This window comes from Mauremys reevesii, linkage group 2 (assembly GCF_016161935.1).
Source record: "Mauremys reevesii isolate NIE-2019 linkage group 2, ASM1616193v1, whole genome shotgun sequence".
Taxonomy (NCBI): domain Eukaryota; kingdom Metazoa; phylum Chordata; order Testudines; family Geoemydidae; genus Mauremys; species Mauremys reevesii.
The window spans coordinates 74,628,317-74,651,001 of NC_052624.1; the positions used below are offsets into that span (position 1 = coordinate 74,628,317).

The 22,685-nt window shown below is 42.8% G+C and overlaps 1 protein-coding gene across 3 annotated transcripts in view; it reads left to right on the forward strand.

Annotated features, from left to right (window-relative positions):
• The window catches only part of TGFBR2 (transforming growth factor beta receptor 2), a 68,041-nt gene that overhangs the window by 9,240 nt on the left and 36,116 nt on the right, over positions 1 to 22,685 (forward strand). For all 3 annotated transcript variants that reach the window (XM_039525934.1, XM_039525933.1, XM_039525935.1), the window contains 2 exons: positions 20,339 to 20,510; positions 22,463 to 22,653. In XM_039525934.1, coding sequence (XP_039381868.1) covers positions 20,339 to 20,510; positions 22,463 to 22,653 — 363 coding nt within the window. The remainder of the gene's footprint in view (positions 1 to 20,338; positions 20,511 to 22,462; positions 22,654 to 22,685) is intronic.

Sequence of the window (22,685 nt, forward strand, 5' to 3'; positions counted from 1 at the left end):
AGCCCCCTTTTTCTCTGGGAACATATTATAAAAGCCATTATTCCCAACTTGGCTCCATGGAAATCTTAAAGATAAACTATCTTGCAGCATGGCTGTAGGTGCCTTGATGCCAGACACTCCGCTGCCTGCGGAAAACCCCATAGGATGGGTCCATGATCAGAGAAGGAAATCTTTGAGATTTGCATTGTGGATTTTTCTTGAACCATCCCCTCTATTGCAGGGATATGGTGGGCTGTGGATTTTGGAGGCCACAGCTTCATCAACCCCATTGATCATGATCAGGAATACCGTAATACATGAGGATGGAGAAGAGCTGTCATGCAGTGGTGACTGCTGCTCCACTGTCTCGTTTACCTCCCATTGGTTGGTTTGCAGCCCAAGCCAACAGAATTTCCCTCCTCTTCATATTTCCACAAGGAAATCCCAAGCTCAGCAGGGGACTGCGCTATGGAGCACAGCGCCTGCCCTGCAGCAACCCCTTCTTCCTCCACCCCTTCAACCCTAAGGAGTGTGGGTCTCTGATGGGAGGCATCCCTGTTGGCCACGGGAGGGAAGGATGGTGCCATGGCAGTGACATTCGCCTACTTCCCCCAAGGAAATGGGGTGATGTATGTGGGTGGATGACCCCTCCAAGTGTGTCAGTTTGGGTTCAAAGAGAGTCTTGAGCACAGTAATTCTTCAACAGAATTTCTGGATGAGAGCCCCAAGGCTATCAGGAAGGCCAGTCAGTCTTGCATTGTTTCTCTTCTCCTATACTGTGCCAAGTTAAACAAGACACAGGACTAATCTGTTTCCCCAGTTAAGAGCTTCCATGTGGTATGAGCCATCAAGGAGCAGTGATGGTGCAAGGTGGCCCCATCTTGTGTTACTTGACTGTTTTATGGTCTAGCTCTTTTCTGTCATGGCTGTTTTGATGGGTATTGTGTTGTGCTTCCTCTAACTTGGCTATTTTTGTATGTGTGAAGTGCAGTGTGTTTTGTCACATGTGCTTACCAATGGTGTCAAATTGGAAACACTGGTCTCTGTCCTGGTTGGTGACGGTTGAGGGTGAATGCAAACGAACAATGGTCTGCTTATAGCAATCATTATAAAGTATCTTAACCTTCAAAGCTAATGTTGATACATCTCTACTACTACCACTCACCACGTGCATCAAGGTAGAAGAAACTTGCCTCTACATTTCCCTCCCCCACCTCCCCCCAGCTGTAGTCTGGCATGGACCGTACCCACCAAGATAAGTCTTCCATCCCATAAAGTGTGAACTTTGTTATAAAAAATTGTGCATTTTGTGCTCATTAAATGGAGGAACAGATAACTTGGACTAGGGAGGAACAGTGCATACCCCCAGTGGTGCTGGAACCCTTTTAATAGTGGAGGTGCTGAAAGCCAGACCCCTTACCGCTGTCCACTCTCCTCCGCCCAGCTGGATCTGGGAGCAGTGCCATGTCTCCGGAAGGAGGGGCAGGGCCCAGACGGGTGAGGGGGCAAAGGCTGCGGGCAGGCACTGGGCACAGGGCCAGTAGCAGAGTAGCATTGGACTGACACTCAATATGAATTGTGAAGAGAATCACTGAAGTGGACAAGCAGCCATTCCAATGAAGCTAAATGAATTCAGAATAGAAATGTGCAATATTTTTTTAAACAGTGAAGGTAATTAACCGTTAGAACAACCTGTCTAGAGACTTGATAGATTTTCCATCATTTGAAATCTTTAAATCAAGACTGGCTATCTTCTTAAAACGTAAACAATGGCTCAAACAGAAGTTGTGGCCTTGATGCAAAAACTGCTGGGTGGGTTCCTGTCCTGAGTTATACAGGAGGTCAGACTAGATGAATGGTCTTTTTGGGCCTTACATCCTGTGACTTATCAGGTATTTGTTTAGCACCAAAAATTGGTTTTACTTGTGTCCTAAATCAGAATTTGGATTAGTGTTTCCAGAAGCAACAAAGAGTTAAGTCACTCTGCTGACTAACCTCTTGAAAGGACATTTCATACATGTATGGGCTATACAATTTTGCATCCATGGAATTTAAAAAATGTATCCTTTTCCCATGGAAAGTTTCTTTTTGTTTAAATTATCATGTTGTTGAATTTGGAAAGCTTGGACATTTTTTGTTTTAAGACCATTCTGTTAAATGGATGTTTTAGTCCTATTAATCCTTTCTAAGATACCACAGAAAGTAGGTACCTTCCATATGCTGGTATCGTACTATATCATGTCTCTAGCTGAACTACCATGTAAAAACTCATTAAGTGTAGCCACATTTTGCTTTTAAAATTTTGTAATCGTTACAAGGCAAAGAGATTTGAACAAAAATTATGAGTCAGAGAGAAGGCGTGTCTGATTCTGAGTTCTTCCAAGAAAGGTTTTCCTGATACACCTGAGCAAGTGGTATGCGTTTCTCAGTCTTACACCCATCCGCCTCTCTCCTCACACCTCCTCCTTTTACAGAAGTAATTGTTTTGCAGACTTTTGGTTGGTTTTCCCTTGCACTTCTAATTGGAATTTGTCTTTTTTTAAAAGACATCTGAAAAATGCACATGCTGACTTTAAGAACTGTTGGGCTATTGAGAAAGAACTGTTAAAGTAGTCTCAAGAGTATCTAGGAGATGGCCATTATCTTAAGCTTGGGGCATTCTGGAGACAGTGGGTTATGGAAACAGTGACCATCATAAAAGACTGCTTTTTCATTAAGTATTTCCACACAGGTAGATATGCTTTTTTTAAAAAATCAACCCTATTCATACAGTTCACTGTATGAGCTTAATTACAAAGTTATGCTGCCTAAACATCCAGTACTGTACTTCATAACCAAGCTAGAACAGCCTGCTTTCTCTCTTACACCTTCAGACAGGTAGACTAAACATTTTAGCCTGGCAAGTTCCTTCACACTGAGATGTCTCTTTCTTTGAGAATATCCTTGCCTCATGCTGTAATGCCAGGCCTCTTGGTGCAGACAACTGAAGCACATTGAGCAGTGACTAAAATAATCCACTGCAGGCAGTAAGAAGTGTTTTTTCTTGTATGCACGAATGCATATTTGTTAATGTCAGAGTGTTGCTAGCCTTTAAACGTGAGCGTCATGTATGCTGGATTCCACAGACATCTACGTGAGAATGTACCCCAGAAGAAAGCTGTTTTACAGCACGGTGTACAAATGTAACTTCCTTGCATTCGTGTTCTAGAGACAATGGTAGTGACGGGGACCTTTGGTCCGTTGGGCCCTTTAAAGGGTTTGGTTATGGAGTGAAATCCAGGTCCCACTGAAGTTATGGAGTGAAATCCAGGTCCCACCCATTTACTTCAATAGGGGCTGGATTTCACCCATGAATTTTTACTTTAAACCTGGTAACACTCCCTACAATGAATTCTTGATCAGTTGACCACCTTTGCTGGGATGCCATAGTGCCCTGCCTGTAGCCTGTGATGATCAATGGCATTCTTCATCTCTCTTCTCTCTAAACTCTCTAAGTGAAGACCACCCGACCTGAGTGGTAGTGGAGTCTATAGTTGGCACAGTTGCTGAGGTCTCCTTTCTTGGGGATTTTGATTTGATGAGATCCTCTCAGTTCAATCAATCACTTCACTTTCTTCTTTTTTATTTTCTCAGGGTACAGCATTTTTCCACTGAGGCATCCCAGGTCTGCTTTCAGGGCCTCTGCTGGGATATCGCAGCCAGCCGCCTTCCTTCCTTTTCTTCATCATGGATGGCTTTTTTGATCTCTCCTCTGGTGGTGTTATTCAAATGATTGGGGGAGTCTCGTCGTGCTGGTCCAATGTCTGTGGATTTGGTGGTGCTGGTCTGTTCAGGATGTTCATCTGAGTTCTATTCCTGTTATAGACTTTCCCTGCTTGTCTTTGTTTCATGTTACCGCTATGCTGCCTGCTCTGCTCTGCTGCCAGTCCATCCACATAATCTCTCTTGTCCTTCCTAATATTCCTCTTCACTGCTCTGTGGGCTTCTTCTTCAGCTTCAGCTTCAATCTGGCCACCACTAAGTGATGGTCGGGATCTTCAAACTTCTTGCTAATGCAGACATGGTCGATCTGGTTTTCTGTCATGCCTGCTGATTGTCAATTTTGGTCCAATTTTGGCATTTAAGTCTCCATGGTAATGGTAATGTCTGGGAGAGTCTCTAGTCTCTCTGGTTTCTCTGGAGTCTGTTAAAAGTAGTCCCTGTCTCCTCTTCACTGTCATTGGTTGGCTGTGCGACAACATTCAACTTAATCCTCTTCATCTCTTCTTTAGTTTTCTGAAGGATGATGATGATGATCCTGGGACCCTCCCCTCCCATCCAATCTCTGCTCTGTGCCTGCTTGGACAACATGAAGCCCTGTGTGTGTGTGTGTGGTGTGCCTCTCTCTTTCATGTCCTGAATATAGCAACTCCTCTCCTCACAGTCGTCTCTGTCAGCAGCGTCCCATCTTGTGTCTCGCTAATGCCCTAGTAGGTCAGGTTGTTGCTCCTCATCTCTGATGTGCGATGGTATCCTCCTGGCTGCAAGAAGGGTGATAACCTTCTTTTTCAGGCTAAAAGTCTCTGTTAACTCTATTGTTGGCGTTTCTGTAGCACTTGACTTGGGACAGGCAGATGGCCCCAAAGGACCTCTCTGGTGGAGTTAACACTCCCTACAGTGAAGAGAAATTTGTGAACAGCCTCATTCGCCCCCTTCCCCCACATTTTTTTTTTTAGAATGGACTACAAGCTGCAGATTTGGCTACAGTGAGGTTACGCAAGGAATCCATTTGTAAACATATTAAAAGGATTAGATGATCAGTGAGGCATGTTAACCAACCAATCTGGGGTAGATAAGACAGTGAGGCATGCTAACCAACCAATCTGGAGTAGAGAAGGGGCTGTCTCCATACACCTTTCTCAAAAAATCTGGTATACTGTGGCACTATGGGCTTGTCTACACTTACTGGAGGATCGATGCTGCGGCAATCGATGCATCAGTGGTCGATTTTAGCAGGTTTAGTGAAGACCTGCTAAATTGACCGCCGATGGCTTTTCCATTGACGCCTGTACTCCATCTGATCGAGAAGAGTAAGAGGAGTAGACGGGAGAGCATCTCCCATCGACATTGCGTAGTGTGGACCTTGCAGTAAATAGATCTATTCACGAAACTCAAATTGCGTAGCTTTGATCGACTTTTCCCTTTAGGCCTAAGGCATAACATAAGGGACATTAGGACTCCTAAGTAGAAGTCTCAGAATGAAAACATTTCTAAGATTGGCTTGTTTTTATGAGCTATGTCCTCTTCTCAATGCATTGTATATAATTTCCATTAATGTTGGTGGGAATTAGATGCATCCATCAAGAGACCCTACCCCCAAGGTTATAACATTCTTCTACTCTCTTTCTCATATGTAATCTGACTGAGACAAATATAGCCATCCATGCTGCTGAATTTGAGAAGGTTGTGTATTTTTTTCCCCACAAATCCATTCAAAGTGATTTTGCTCCCAAAGAATTAAGTTTCTGTCTAACTTTACTTTGAGGAGAGTGATTTACGATTTTAACAGAGCTGATGGATTATGAAAGTGAGTAATTTCTTTCTTATGCTATTTCTGTTGAATCTGTCATTCAAACGTTACTGTGCATCAACAAAGCTGTTTGCAGAGAGTCTTTTCGCAGGGAAATTTCGCCTTGCAGTCAACAAGATCTGAACAGAGCTGCCACAAAAGCTTGTTGGCCCATCAGTGTTTGACAGAGAATTTCCTTTTTGGTAAAATAAGTCTTTTTATTTCACTACAATTAATTTCCCAAGTTAGATTAACTAGGATGGATCAGAAAAAGAGGTACAATACAGCCTTTAGAAAATAAATTATATAGAATTCTATAATATTAAAACAATTCATTTTATTGCAAACTAGTGTTTTAGACCAATGCTGTAGTACCTTAAAGAATGTTTTTAACGATGTGTCCAAAATATAATTCTAGATCTCACCTCTCCCACTACTGCTGAAATTTGGAGAAGTTCAAAATCTAAGCAAAGGACCAAATTTTGCAAATGTCCCTATCTTTATAGTGAGCTGAAACAACCCCCCTGAAATAAGCACCCCTGAATTTTAGTGCTTGAACTCTGGATCCAAATTTTGTAGTGGGGGCCCACTTTTTTTTTTTTTTTTTTTTTAAAGTATGGGAGGATCAGATTTTTAAACATGGTAACAGTACACCCACACAAATACAAATGCACTCATTGCATATGGAAAGTAGGTATCGGCACATGTGTATAAATCAGTGCATATGCACCTGTGCATAACTACTGCCAGGTTAGAAGCACAATTGCCTGGTTAATGCATTACAATACTCATTTTTCATGGGCACCTGTGGGTCTTTACAACACAGTGATTTGTGTAACTGATAAATACGAGTCCCATGAATATGCTGGATGTTTATGGAAAGTTTTATAAAAGTTTCAGGCTGGTTAGTCAGTGATATGCATGTGCGTATACATCTCGTATGGGAATAGTGGAGATTCTCAACATGTGAATCCCCTCCCCCCAATTCCTTTCGCTGAAGTAAATTTGCTCGGTCACTTCCAATCATAGATGGCTAGATTAATTACATCAGACTGAAAGAATAAACTAGTCCTCAGATTCATGAAGCACCCCATACATCTAGGTACTGACTCCTGTACCTTCTTTGAAGTGCTGCAAAAACTGGCACCACGGATACTGGGGTGCATTGGTGAAGGAGCTCAGTGAGATATCATGGTTTGAAAAAACTCTAGAAACATTAGTATGCACTCGTCTAACAGAGTTTAAAAAAAAAAAAAAAAGGTTAAACAGCAGCACTATAATTTTCTTACTCTAAACCACATAATCTGAGCCAAAATCTTTTTAGGTCTTACTTATGCCATTTATGTGTCTGGTGCTTCATAATTATGAAGTATTATCAGTGCAGGAATGTGACACTTTAAGTTTTATGGGAACAGATGCAGCCCACTCAGGGTTATATTTTAGAAGTTCTTTTGATTTCTTTTTAAAAAATCTAACATCCAGTCTTTTGGGCCTGATTCTAATCTCATTTAAATCAGTGAACTTACTCCCAAAGTATTAGAGTGTAAGTGAAATCAGAATCAGGCCCTTTAATTTCACCAAACTGGAACTAGAACTGTGAAAAATATTCATAACAAAAACCGAAACTCAGGCAAGGTTTACCAAAGTTCACCGACTGTTTGGCCAGGCAAGTTTCAAGCAAACCTTCATGGGGCATTGGGTGAAAACTGCAGAGCAATCAAGTTTCACAAGGTTTTTCCCCTAAAGCAAGGCAGAACTGGTGGTTTGGTTGAAAATTACTGTGTGTTTATATGTTGTTTGCAGTGTTGTTATAGCTTTGTTGATCCCAGGATATTAGAGGGATAACTCGCCCACCTTGTCTCTTTTGTGTTGACATCACATGTGCATCCCAAACTCATGGGGTGCATCTCACCCAAACCAAAGCGAGGGTTGCCAACTCTGACTGAAGCTATTCCGTTGCTTTCAATAGTTATTGTGAGATCAATGGCGATTCTGGGAAATTCCAGGCCAATCCTGGAGGGTTGGCAACTCTAACCAAAACACTTGGAAGAGAGAAATAGATCCGCTTAATAACACAGTACTTTTCTCTTAGATTATACCTTCTCATCAAGAAAATATAGTACATTTTACCAACACTGATGCACTAGCCTCTCTCCAAATCCCTGCGAGGTAGGGAAATCTATTATTCCCACTTACAGTCGAGGAAACTGTGACACAGAGACATTCAGGTCAAAATTTTCAAATGCATCCAGTAATTTTGGTTGACCAACTTGAGACACTTTGGGTCTGATTTTTTCCAGAGTGCTTAGCAATTGCAGCTGCCATGGAAGTAAATAAGACCTGCAGCTCTTTACCGTCTCTGAAAATCAAGCCCTAAGGCCCAGATCCTCAAAAGTATTTAGGGAGTTTAGGTATCTCTTGAGGCACCAAGGTCCAGATTCTCAAGATAGTTATCCAAAAATTGTTGCACCCAGAATTAGTGAGGTCTCTTAAAAATGTTGGCTTAAGTGATTTGCTCCAGGTCCCACAGGAAGTCTGTGGTAGAGATAACAGAACCTCAAACACCCGACTCCTAGTCCTGTGCCTTAACCACAAGAACACCATTCCTCTCCTCAATGCTGAGTGAGCTCTTTCTGGAATATCTGAGAAATGAGCCAATGAGTGCTTCCTAAGAGGTACACCAGGGAAATGTTTAATTATTCTCACAATATGCAATTTCCTACAATCAAAAAGGAATTTTTTTTTATAATTCGCTATCAGTAAATATGTGTAAGTGTGTGAGTTTCTGTAGTGGGAGCCACAAAGGTACGAGTGCTCTCAGCGCATGGAAAATTGTGCCAGTCTTCAAAAACTGTACCCATAGAATGAGTACAACCGCAGGACAGGCTTCAGACTGAAACCACTGTGTATCATGTAGCTTGACGTGTAACATACACCAGTGAGATCTGCATGGGCATTTTTCTTCCAAAGGCTGCAGAGAAACTTTGCTTCAGTAATATTATGGGTATATGACTCAAAAAAAACCCACCAGGAAATTCAAAGATAAGACTGGTATTAGAGGGGTAGCCATGTTCGTCTGGATCTATAAAAAGCAACAAAGAGTCCTGTGGCACTTTGTAGACTAACAGATGTATTGGAGCATAAGCTTTGCGTCTGACGAAGTGGGTATTCACCCTCGAAAGCTTATGCTCCAGTACATCTGTTAGTCTATAAGGTGCCACAGGACTCTTTGTTGCTTTTTAAAGATAAGACTGATGCTTTCCCTTTCATTCACAAAGCACCCAGCCCTATTGAGGATGGGGTGTCAGCCGTAGCTTTGAATTTCCTGTCTTTTGTTGTGCTTTATCACAGCCTTAATGTAGAGTATAGGAGTTGGTGCTTCATTTCCTATGCTTAACTTTTAAAAAAGGTCATAAAATAAATATTGTTTGTTTGTGAGACCGGAGGGGAGTCTCTTAAATAAGCAGTATTTAATCCTATGTAGACAGAATCTGGGCTAGATTAACCATTTGTAAAATACTCTGTCAAGCATTTGTGAAAGGCATATTGTTTATCCAGCTAAATATGTATTTAGTCCTCTTAAGGTACATGTACACTGCAGTAAAAGACCTGCGGCACAGCTGCAGTTGGTCCAGATCAGCCGATTCAGGCTTGCAGGGCTAAAAATAGAAGTGTAGATATTTGGGTTTGGGATGAAACCCTGCAAGGAGCGGGTCTCAGAACCCGGGTTCCAGACTGAGCTCAAACGTCTACATGGTTATTTTTAGCCCCACAGACTAAGCCCTGTGCACCCAAGTGAATTGACCCAGGCTCTGAGACTCGGTTATGTGGGTTGTTTATTTCAGTGTAGATGTACCCTTAGTCTGCACACTTTCCCTTGGGAACCATTATAGCCCAGTTCTTTCCCTCTCACTCACTCTTGTCATACTCGGTTCTGCTTCTGAGTATCTGTGCTTGTAGTAATCACTAACTATTTTAACGGCATATAGAAGTGGTGAAATTTTAGAGAGATTCTTCCATTGCATGCAATAGTTAACTGAGATTTCTGACTCCTTGTTCCATACTCTTTTCTGTTTTCCTTCTGCATGTATTATCATTGTTCCACACCTTTGGAAACAGCAGCTTTCCCCACATTACAGTACCGACTATTTAATATTCTTGTCACTGTTCATGGCATGTGCACCTGTATTTCCCCTCTCTCTGGTACAGGAAGGGCACCCACTCTCAGGTGTCCAACTCCCCTGGCCATCACATCTCTTAGGTGGAAACACAACTCTCTCTCCCTTCCAACCAGGTATCCCCAGGTTAAATAGACAGGCTGCCCATGCATGCTGGCTTCGTTTCCCTTCCGTCACCATTAACGGTGTGACTGCCCACAGTTTTATGGTGCCACGCAGGACTCCCTATGCAACCCTATTTTATTCTTAAGGTAAAAGCACGACAGAGAAAACAATAAGACTCTACCCACATGTTACTAAGCTTACCAGAGATCACCGCAACCCTAATGTGGGCTCTTGCAGGAGCAGCTCTTCAACACCCAAAGGGTTCTCTTGTGGTTTTGAGTTCATCACAGCTTTAGCTCCAAACAAGTACATAGTTTTATGGAGTCTCCATCAGCCCAGTCAATCCTACCAACCTTTCCTAAGGATTGGGGCCCTCCATGAACCAGGAGTCTTGTCTGTTTGCTGGATCATGAAGGAGGCCCTGAGCCAGTTTGAAACAAGGCTATTATCCAAAAACCCTCTCTTTGTCTGTTGGTCTCTGGAGAATCTAGTCTGAGCTAGTATCTGCGCTCCTCTCCAGGGGTAGCTTCAAAGGGCTGTTAATGGAGGAGGTACATTAGCATCCCGCTCCTACTAGAAGAGTTACACACAATAACACGTACACAATTGCATTTTTAACGCAATGGACCCCAAAGATTTTAAACCTAATTCAATAAGGTTTAACTTAATTCAGTAAAGTTTATCTTAATTCCATAAGATTGGCCCAGGATATTGTCAGTCTGTCACAATGCTGCTGAGTGCCTTCCCATTTTGAAGGTATCATTCTGCTTGTAGCCTTGTTCCTTGTGCAGTGTAGTTCAGAGCGTGCAGTCTTCTGCTCCAGCAGGAGAATGAGCAGGTTACACACAAGTGCAAATTTTTAAAAATTATCTATGGAGGATAAGCACTAAGTGTGACAGACACACAGCAGCACGACTGTTATGAGCTCTAAGAGGTAACCATTTTGTGAACATGGTATGTGATCTGGTCGTCGAAGTGAAGTTATTGTACATTGAGGTTATAAGACTCTCCTGTATGAATGTATTTGTCTAGCGTAAGAGGGGAGGTGGGAAGAATAAACAGGAAGGCAGTGGTCCTGGATAAGCAACATCTCTGCCAACATCAGGGACAATTACAAGACAGTGGCATGCTTCCAGGCTTTAGGCTGAAGGGAGACAGCTGTTTTGTGAGGCTGGTAGCCTGAAGATCAAAAGAACCCTGAACAGTTAAAAAGCGTTATGAGGAAAAGAAGAGGATGGGGTTGCCAGGGCTGTCTAGGGAGTTGTCAGCTCTGACAGAGAGACAAACTGACACAGAGAGAGGCTCTGCGGAAGAGCTCTATAAGGAGTTGGTCACTCCAGGGTCCTTGCAGGGAAGATGGTTAAACCTTTGGTAAGCTAGACATACGTAGTCAATTTTATTGGTTTTTAAGAAGTTTTCTCTTAAATGCTTATGTTCTAACACTAAATGATACTTTGCTTTAAGGAGGCTATTTGGTCACTGCATTAACCACTCTTATGGCTCCTGAAGGGAACAACACTTGCCTAGGTCAGACCTGCTAAAGTAAACCATGGTTGATACACGAGAGACTGCAACCCAGGGCCTGGTCTGAGAATGGGAGAATTGTGTGATTCCACCTTAAGAGACCGGAGATGGCTAAGAGTCCTTGACAGGGCTGGCCTTTTCATGAGGCGAACTGAGGCGGCCACCTCAGGTGCCAGACTGTGGGGGGAGGGGGCACCGATAGGACCCGAGTGTAGAAAATTGTGTCTGCTGCTGGTGCATATGTATTCTCTCTGCTCTAGAAGCACAGAGATGGTGGAGTGCTGTGCTGGAGGAAGGAGGGCACAAGAGACATAACAGGCAGGCAGGAGAAAAGGAGAGAGGAAATAACAGAAGCAGGAGCTGCAGGGAGAGAGAGAGGAGGAGCCTCTTATGTACCTCTTTAGCACCCTCAGGAGCCTGGACTGATTAACACCAGCTTCTCAGGGAGCTTCCTGTTTCTTGCTGCTTCTCTGAATCCACTTGAGGAGAACAGCCAGTCAACTGAAGTAGTAGGAGCCAGTTAGGCCCCTAAGACGCTGATATCTTCCCTCACTCAGGCCCTGCTACCAGCTGCTTCTTTGTCTCCTTCAATTGAGTACTGAGAGCCACTATAGCTGGCACAGAACAGCAGTCATGAGTGAAAGAAGAAAATGCCCCTCTGGGGCAGCATTCAGAAAAAGAAAGCAAGCAAAGGAAGCTTTTCTATCTAAACAGGGAGGAGCTCTCCTGAGATACATAGACAGAAATGTTCACGGTGAGTCTTCCGGCCCCAGTGAGGATGAGAGTGGTGAGGAGATGCTTGATCTTCCAGTTAGAGTTCAGGTAATCTGGCAGCTACTGCAGCATACATATCTCCATCTCAAATGGATGTGTAACCGTGCACATTCCTGAAGAAAAATGTAGATCAAAGAGTGTGGTGGAGGTGCAAGAAACAGCTGCTGCAGAGTTTAGTTCCTTAAGTCTAGATGATCCAGGACTGTGGACCCACTTGAGCAGTAGCCTGAGGGACTTCCTTGTACTGCATGGGCCACAGCAAGTGAAAAACTTCATGAAAATAGAAGTTTCTATCCAACACATTACTGGCATGAAATCCCCAATGGTGTCAAAGTGGAGAGGCCATGGCTTATGTACTCCAAAACCCAGAATGCTGCATACTGTTTTTGTTGCAGACTCTTCCAGTCTAATGTTCCAGCCACATTGGGTTCTACAGGAGCAAAGGACTGGAAAAATCTGGCATGCCATGAGAAGGCAGCAAATCACCAGAGAGCATTCCATAGGTGGAAAGAGCTTGAGATGAGGCTAAGGTTATAGATGATCAGCATCAAGAGAAGATTGCAACAGAGTCTCTTCACTGGCAAAATGTTCTGAAATGGCTCATTGCCATTGTGAGAATGCTTGCTACTCAAAACCTAGCACTGCATGACACTTCAGATCAGCTGTATGTGCCAATGGAAACTTCCTTAAAATTGTGGAGCTGATGGCTGAGTTTGAGTTGAGTTTGTACTCCAGGAGCATCTAAGAAGAATCACCAAGAAATGTACACACACCAGTACCTTGGAAAAACAATTCAAAATGAGATCATACAGTTACTGTCAACAAAAGTCAAACAGAAGATTGTGGCAGATCTGAAGTCAGCAAGATGTTACTGTTATTCTGGACTGCACACGTGACATCAGCCATATGGAACAAATGACTTTAATGGTGCATTTTGTAACAACAACAGAACCTAGTGAAAATGTTTCTGCAATGGTGACAGAGTATTTTCTAGAATTTATTGACATTGATGATACTACAGGAGCTGGTATGACAAATGTGCTTCTTAAAAAGCTGGAAGATACGGGAACTGTGATAACTGACATGACAGGTCAGGGCTACAATAATGGTGCCAATATGAGAGGAAAGAACAGAGGAGTGCAGACGTGGATCCGAGAGTTAAACCCTCAAGCTTTTTTTGTCTCCTGCAGTTCTCATTCATTGAACTTGGTGGTCAGTGATGCAGCCTCAGCTTCTAGTGAGGCTGCTGAACTTTTTAATGTAATTGAAAGCATCCATGTATTTTTCTCTGCATCAACTCATCGATAGCAAATTTTGAAGCAACATCTGGGAACATCCTATCTGACACTGAAACCAGAAACATACATAACTTCAAATTTCTGTGTGGCTTAGTGTTGTGGCATGACATATAGTTTGAAATAAATGTTGTAAGCAAGAGACTCCAACTTAACTGGTGCAGAATCAAATGGTCTGTGCCTATATGCACAACATTCTACACCTGCACTTTGTTGGATCAAGATCCTTGCATATATCAAACCACAGATTCACAATTCTTGAGTACATGCATATCTAAATATTACTGCTGAAACCTTTTAAAAAGCCAATGATACCTCATGGGAAATGTTGAAAACTGTTTTGTTGTAACAGCTCTGCTTATGTCATAGATTCTGGGGGGAAGGGAGGAGTTACTTCCCTTTTTATTGCACAACTAGAAATAGTTGCATGAAAAGAAACTCGGAATTAGATTTTATCTGCTCCTGCTGCCTATTTCCCACCTGAAGTCATCATGCTCTCATTATGACCTCAGAAGCAGCCAATTGTGATGTCACACATAGGGAGCTAACACTGAGGATAGCTGCACCATTTTGCTCACTCCCGCATTTTGAAATCTCACAATCTAACACTTCTCATGAAGAGTAAACTCCGAATTATTTTAAAAGACATTTTTAATCCCAATTGGCATTTCTGAGCCTACTGGTGAATGAAGTTTAGTGTCAAATGTGACGCAAATTTGTAGCAGACAGTATAGGAGCTAAATGGAGAAGAATATAAACCGATTCCTAATGAACAAGAGTACAATTTAAATGTTTACTATTTAAGATATAAATATTTTGTTTAAATGGTGATTTACAGCCCATTGGGCTCCCATGTCCTGGCTCACAGTGACATCACAATTGTGACTCAGTGCTAGCGCTAGCATCAAGCATTGATGCAGTGTTGCCAACTCCCATGATATTATCAGATGTCTTACAATATTTGGTGTTTTTTCTTAAAGCCCCAGCTCCTGGAGTCCTGTGATTGCATGGGACTCTGTTTTCATTTATTAAAAACACTAAGTTTCTAACTCAGGATTGTAGAAAAAAGCTTGAAAAAGTGATTCAAGTACACCCGAAAGACCCCGAACCCAAAAAGCAAATAAAAAAAACCCAACTTTTTTGAAATGTTGTTTATGATGTTTTCACTATTCAGCATAAATGCTGGAATCATCCCTTCCCCCACCCAGGGATCCTCAGTGCTTGGAAGGCCTGCCTAGAAAGGAAGGAGTATTACCTCCCTGGCACTATGCTCCCTTCACTTGCACAATGTGAATGCTGTAGCACTCAGCCCAAATAGAGCTCTGCTGTGAGGAAGGGTAGGGTGGTGGAGAGGAGAGGGCAGAGCAGAGGAGATGCTCTCTGCAGCACGGTCCCCGGCAAAGCCTGGAGATTTCCATGCCCACATCCAGGCATGAGGCAAAAGAGCTTGAATCTACTCTATAGCGGCTGGTGTGCAGCTGCCAGGGGCGGCTCCAGGCCCCAGCATGCGAAGCGCATGCTTGGGGCGACATGCCGCGGGGGGCGCTCTGCCAGTCGCTGGGAGCGCGGCAGGCAGGCAGCCTTCGGCGGCATGCCTGCGGAGAGTCCGCTGGTCCCATGGCTTCGGTGGAGCCGTGGGACCAGCGGACCCTCTGCAGGCACGCCTGCGGGAGGTCCACTGAAGCTGTGGGACCAGCAGACCCTCCGCAGGCATGCCTGCGGGAGGTCCACTGGAGCTGCGGGACCGGCGACCGGCAGAGCGCCCCCCGCGGCATGCCGCCGTGCTTGGGGCGGCGAAATGTCTAGAGCCGCCCCTGGCAGCTGCAAAGGGGCCCAGCCAGAGATAGTTCCCGCAGGGACTCTGTGCTGCCAGGAAGGAGAGACACATGTACCTCCTTCTACATAATATTTCCTGTCTCTTTGATAAAGGTGTCTTCCTTCCTGCAAATTCCCAAGGCCTCTGGGGCTGGGAGAAGCTGTGGTCCCAAATCCATGCTTCTCTTAGCAGACGGGATAGTTCCACAAGAATTAAACCTCACAGAGTTTTGCTGGCTTCCCCTTCACTCTCCCAGCAGGCTTTTCTAAAGTGGGGAAGTCCAGCTCACAGTTACTATTTTGTGCATAAATCCTAAGTAATAAAGAATGAGAGAAGAGAAATGGCAGCAATTATACTTCACCAGTTAGGAGCAGGATGAGTTTGCCAATGCTTTGAAAGGCTTCCCTGAGCCCCAAGTGAGGTTTTCAATGTAGATATTCCAAAAAAAGAAAGCATGTTAGTTTTAGTTTTGTTTACATTTTGTGGGCTTTTCACAGTCCTACTATTAGCTCACAATACTCAGCAAATAAGAGGAGCGTAAACTATAGCTTGCGGTCTCAGTGAAAGTTAGACGCTCACATGTGAGCGACACAAAGCAAACAATGTGAAACAGCCAATAGACTTTGGGCGAGGTATACTGTGTACGTGTGCCTGGAAAGCCACAGCTGGGAAGTGAGCCATGGGATAAAATTGTTATTCCACGATTCTTGCTCCCCAAAACACACATCACTGATATTTCTAAGGCCTTTCACGTCTTGAGCTGTGAAGGGATTGTCCCTCAGACCTAGGGATCAATAGGTATGGGCCATGTATTTTAATCTGAATTTCTGTCTCTACCTATAGCCATGTGCTTCTGGCATGAGTGATTGGTGCAGTATTGGGTCTGTTGAAAGACCCATGGACAACCAGAATACAGGAGGCCAAGTAAACGCTATCCCTTGTTTTGGACCTATTTGCAGGGCAAAAAATACAAGGGAGAGCTAAAATCTGGAACTATAAATCTGTGACTCTAAATAAGAGAAACATTACAGGATCATGAGAGATTATACTTGCCTTGAAAACAAGTTTTAGAATGGCTTCAGCATAGTCTCTAATTTTGTGTGTGGAAATACTAGTTTACATGTGCAAATGTTAGTTACATGGGCAGTTATATTCATGCAAAATTAGAGGCCGTTTCTGCTTTAAAAAGGCCAAATGATCTTGTTTGCTCAGCTTTATACAAGAAAGCCCTAGGGTGTTGACTGTAATAGCATGAACCTGGGAATGGTGCAGTCAAGTAAGTCTAATGATGTACAGCAGGGAGAGAGTGATCAATGCATTCCCATCGAGGAGATCTCTGCCAGTGTTTCATCCTACAACCTGTGTGTAAACTTGTTGGAGACAGCCCTGAGCTACATAGCTTGGAAGCAGATCTGAATTTTTCTGGAGTTTTGGGTGTATTCACATCCAGGGGTTTGGTATGGCCTGCTAACAGGAGAGAGAGAGAGAGGCGTGCTTAGAGGCCAAGTTTGCATCTGGATGCAGATTTTGGTTCATGTCCCTTTGCACAGTTTAAAAGTCACCGATTTGATTTCAACATATCAATAAATGCTTGATTGGGGGAAAGTCAAACTTCACTTTAACTAACTTTGAATGAAACAGTCATCTGAGCCTTCAGGGTAGCCAAAGCAGAGCTAAAGGAATGAATGGCACATAGACACCTGCTAGAGCCGCATAACAATATAAAAAAAACATAGTCCATCTTTAAGGGCCAACACTTCACACCAGCCTCTACTTGAATATGAATGTCTGCCCCTTGCCCCATCTGTTCCCATTGCATCTGTCTGAGTGGAATGGTGTGGTGAGTAGTGACTTAGGTACTGAACACCTAGGCTCTACAGCCATCCTTTTCAAGGAAAATTCAAAGTGAAATCAGACTGGATGTCCTACTCCCCCCCCCCTTTTTTTTTCTCCTAAATTGTACCCTGTTAAAAATTAAGCTGACATTGACTAGCCAGAATTCTTTCTTTGACTCCTCGCTAACAATTGAGCCATAGCCTAGGACTCTCTTGTTTTAAATTTGTGCCCTTGCTATGTACTGTACTTTAAAATGGGCTGCTTCTCCAAACTGAATTGTTTTTTAATCAAGTGGCTTGGAATGGAGATTCCCTTCTTGGGGTGAATCCAGAGACATTGTCATTGGTTTGTTACAGTGGGTGAGTCTTGGCAGAAGCTTGGCTGAATCTGGCCCTGTCTGTCACCAAACACTGTATTTGAAACAGCTTATCTAAAGGCTTGTCTTCACTGCAGTGTTAGCTCTATCTACAATCCAAGTTAGCCTAGTTCAAGTGAGAGAACAACACTCATGCAGCACAGAGTGTGTGTAATAGCAGCACAGGGTAGCTGCGTCAGCACTGCATTCCTAGCTCCAGCATCAGCAACACTCAAGATTTTAACCCATGGTCCCTGATGGGCCAGCTGGCTCAACTTTAATGCACCATTTAACTCAAGCTAGAGCTTGTGTGTGAACAGAAGTCAGTTTAGGGGCAATGCTGAAGTTATACCTCAAAATAACAGTACAGTGAGACTAGGGTGACCAGATGTCCCGTTTTTATAGGGACAGTCCTGATATTTGGGGCTTTTTCCTTATATAGGCACCGATTACCCTCCCCATCCTCTGTCCCGATTTTTCACATTTGCCATCTGATCACCCTAAATGAGACAAACCCTAAAATGTGAGCTCTGGAGTTGGAGCATTTTTGTATTGTGTGTGAGGAAGGATGGCCTTGCAGGAAGGCTTGGACTTGACAGAGAGTTCCTGTTTCTGCCACAGACTTCCTGTAAGACTTTAGGCAAGTCATCTTAGGGTCGGATTTTTAAAGGTATTTAGGCACCTAACTCTCATTGAAATACCTTGTGCTTGAGTTTCTTATCTGTAAAATGGAGATAGTGATACCTTCTTTCTCCCACCCTTTCAGTCTTGCCTATTTAAATCATAGGCTTTTAGAGTCATGGAGTATCTTTTAGTGTACGTACAGCCCCTATTAGAAGAGAGTTCTGATCTTAGTTGGGATGTCTAGGAGCTACTCTAATCCAGCTAATAAATAGTGCCAATAAGGTACCTTGCATGTTTAAGTGAGATGCACTGTCACGCACAGAGATGAACAAAAAATTTGTAATGACTAATTTTAATAGATTTGATGTAGTGTTCTACAGTAGATTGTGAGCTCCTGAAGACCAGGGCCGGCTCCAGCTTTTTTACCTCCCCAAGTGGCGGGGGAAAAAAAAAAAAGATAAAGCTGTGATCGGCGGCACTTTGGCGCCGCTTCATAATTCGGCAGCGGGTCCTTCCGTCCAAGAGGGAGTGAGGGACTCGGCGCCGAATTACCGCTGAAGACCCGGACGTGCCGCCCCTTTCCATTGGCCGCCCCAAGCACCTGCTTCCTTTGCTGATGCCTGGAGCTGGCCCTGCTGAATACTGTTCCTTTGTGTTTGTATAGCACCCAGCCCAGTGGCGCTTTGATCCTAATTGCAAGCTTTAGGAGTTATTGCAACACAAGTAATTAATAAGATGAATGTTTATCTAAGGCCTAAATGCTAGCCAGTTTGTAACCTATTGCCAGCATGCTCCCCCCAATGACAACTCCCAGTCAGCTTATGCCATTCTCCCCCTTGCACACAGGGCTTTCTCCTGCACCATTAAAAATCAGTGGGAGTTTTGCCATTGGTCTTAATGGCAGTAGGACCAGAGCCATAGGGTCAAATCCATAGCGTGTTTAGGAAGGAGGCATTGTTTGGCTGAGGGAGGGAAGAGTAAGGGACCCCTTTCTCTGAGCCTCTTACAATGGTGCAAGGATCCGCTGAAAATTTTAGCACCAGTGCTTTTTTCTTCTGGCATCCAGCCAAATATATTTAATTCTTATTGAAAAGTGTTTCTAAATATGGTAAATATTTTCAAATTCTAGGGGGCAATATTGATTGTAGTGCTTGTGGAGGAGAGGGAATTTTATGAACCTCCAATCTCCTATTGCGTGTTGACTAACACCATTGGACATATAGCATCAAATTAATATAGTTTTCATCTACAGGTGGCTACAATTGAAAGCATTGTAATCAATAAAGTCTGATATCTGCTTAAAATGGCTCTACATACTTTTATGGGTGAATTGTATTGAAACTATTATAGTCAAAGTCTTCTCCATCTCAGATAGTTGCATATTATTTTAAGTAAATATGCCTCTATGTAGGCATTTTCTGTTCCTTGCAGTTGTGTTGGGATCTCAAAATAGTATTTGAACTAAAAATATGCTTCCTGAAAATCATACTTGGGGCCTCAACGGGATGAATTGTCTCGTCTTCCTTTACTGCTACCCATCCCAACAGTGACTGTGTAAAGGAGCAGTAGCCAAAAGTTCAGCCCATGTGTCAGTTGGAATTTAGAGTTTTACAGGGTGTTTTCACTGCAGAGTTCGCTCAAGTTGGCTCAAAATGATTGGCTTAGCAGCACAAAGTAGATGTGTCCTCCCTGCATTACTATTACAAGTATCATCAGTACTCATGCTTCAGCCTATGCCCCCAAAGAGCCAGCTGGTTCAAGTTGAAAGCACCACTTAACTCGAGCTAGGGATTTTTGTGTGTGGACAGGAATCAGGGCAGGGACAACACTCAAGTTATACCTCAAGCTAACAGTGCAATGAAGACAAGTCCACATTGTCCACCCTAAGTTAGAGTTATGATGGTGTCTCCCAAGTACACTCCTTTCCCAGCTGTGCTTATGTCAGCTGCTCAGAACGAAGTTGCAACATATTGCATGTTGGCTCACCCCTGTATTAAAAATAAGGGTAGATGCAGCTTTCTTCTTTTGTGCAAATGAAACTCAAACTGGGCTCAGTCCTTCCTGGTACAGAGCGCCTTCACTTCCATTGAAATAAAGAGGAGTTGAGGGAAACCAGGATTTGAGAGAACACCAATGGCTCCTGGCATTTTGCTGGAGTGATCTTCCAGTTGGGCAAATTTCAGATGTCCCTGACTTATGGGGAGGCTGTTTGCTACTGATGGTAAAACTATCCATTGTGATTAACTTTAATGCAGTCTGATATGCTGATGTTACTACAGTGTTTTATTTCTCTCTCTGCTCCAGCTGATGATCGCTCGCCTATGGAACAAATGGAGGAAAATGGATTCAAAATGCATGCGCTGTGTAAATTCTGTGATGTGGCGGTGACAACCTGCACACACCAAGGTCACTGCAAAAGCAACTGCAACCTCACTTCTATCTGTGAGGATAAGAATGAAGTCTGTGTAGCAATATGGTAAGTTCATTCTTTTTTATGGGTTAGGAGAAGGTCTAAACTTCATTTAGAAGTTGCTCTTACTGTCAAGACATTCAAAACTTTCTTCTGGAACTTTCTCTAAGTGCTGCCACCATGACAGACTGTATTCTCTTGGCTCTGGCTCTTCTCTGTGCTAGAATTGCTTGAGGTTAACAAAAATTCAGATATGAAATGTGTAGGGGTTGGGTTTTTAAAAAAAAACAACAACACAGTACTGTTCCAACTTATGCTGCTGTTGAAAAAGAGTCATGTTTTTCCTCAGCCCATTAAACAGCATCCACCCACAGCACACTGAAAGTAGAAACAGATTTGAGACTCTTAAGAGCAGATCATGGTTGTGTTATCTGATGTGAATGGAGCGAAGCAACATTTCAAGTCAAACCATTAAACAACAAACTGACGCTATCATTTAGATTATATGTGCCTATCACTGGAGCTTTATATACAGTGTATGGGCAGAAGTGCTTTACCTGTATAATAGTGCATACATAAAGGAATCCTTTTTTCTATCTTCTGTTTAAATATAGTGACTTGTGGAGATTATTTAACTATACCTGAAACAAAAGAAACCATGGATATGTAAAATTCAGTGACACGTGAAGCTTTCCTGAGTGTTTGATGAATCTAAACTTTCTGTTGATATTTAGAATTAAATGGTTCTTGCCCTTCTAGTCATGAAACCAGCCTTGACAATGAAAACATTCTTGTCTTTTTTCAGTTCACAACCAGGCAGAAACAACAGCACAGAAAACTTGCAAACCTTCCGTATATGTCATTGAATGTTAGTGCTGAAGCCTAATTAGGAACATCTAGGTGAAAACCTGATTAATCATCAGAAATATCCCATGAGGCTCATGGCTTTGTTACATCCGTTCACTTAAAAAGGTGTCCAGCATGAATGAACATACACACGTCAAATGTAGAAATGGTGCAATGTTCCATTAAATATTTTTTCCTGTGTCTGAAGAGTAAAATAAATATTCTGTGTGCTACAAAGTGGCTGCAATGCAGTTTGAGATTCTCTGGATTGTTAATGCAACTGTGTTTAGAAACAGCAAAGGCAAGCCAGTTTAATCAGTCAATAAATACATTTGAGCTGTCCTTCTAGTCCCATCTCTTATGTTGTATAATGAAATGTTAGAGGTGGACCACAAAAGCTTCAAAAGTATGGGCCAGATTCTCAGCTGGTGTAAATTGGTGTTGCTTCTGTTGAAGTCAGTGGCGCTATCTTGGCTTGTAAGAGCTCTATATTTTTAAAATACATATTCTAACATACTCACTCACTGCCAAAACTATCTTAGGGAAGAAAACACCCTGAAATTCCACAGATTTTGCAGAGATCATTATTTTTTTTAATTAAAATTTTCCAAAGATTTTTGCTATCTTTGCTGATAACCACAGAAACAAAATGTTTTTTGGGGGGGGGTGGTGGATTTTTTTAAAGGGATCTCTTCATCTTGAGACTGCAGAGAGGATCCAGTGCTTAGCACATTTTACTTGATGACAGTGGAAGTTCAAGAAACAGGAACTAGACAAAAACAAGATACAGCACTGAACCAGTTCAGATGACAGGATGATTTACCTTTGCCTCAAATTTGAACCAAGTCTGTTCTGAGTTTCAAAGCAGCTCAGTTTAACTTTAGTTTGAATTGCTAGGGTGGTGTTTTTCAAAAGCATTCAGCGCTGGCCTAACTCTGCTCTCATCAAAGTCCACTGGTTATATACTGAGATAGCTGCTGCAGTGCACAAATCCCCAATGTAGACAAGCCCACAGAAGGTAAAATTCATCCTTGTGCAGTGAGGCTACAGTAAGACTCTATAAACTTAACTTTCACAACAGGGTGAATTTTACCCAGAAAGAGTCCTAACAATTTCTGTGATAGGATTGTCTCCTTTTGGTTTTGGTTTTTAATTCTCCTTTTCATTTTTAGGAGACAGAATGATGCAAACACAACTTTAGAAACAATATGTCATGATCCTGCTTTGCCAATCTCTGGACAGAAATTGGAGGAGCCTGTCTCAAAACAGTGTGTGATGAAAGAGAAGAAGGAAGTTGGTGGTCTGCTGTTCATGTGCTTCTGCAGAGAGGAAGAATGCAATGATGAGATCATCTTTTCAGAAGGTAAGTTTAATTTCTCTTCTCCCATCCCTCCT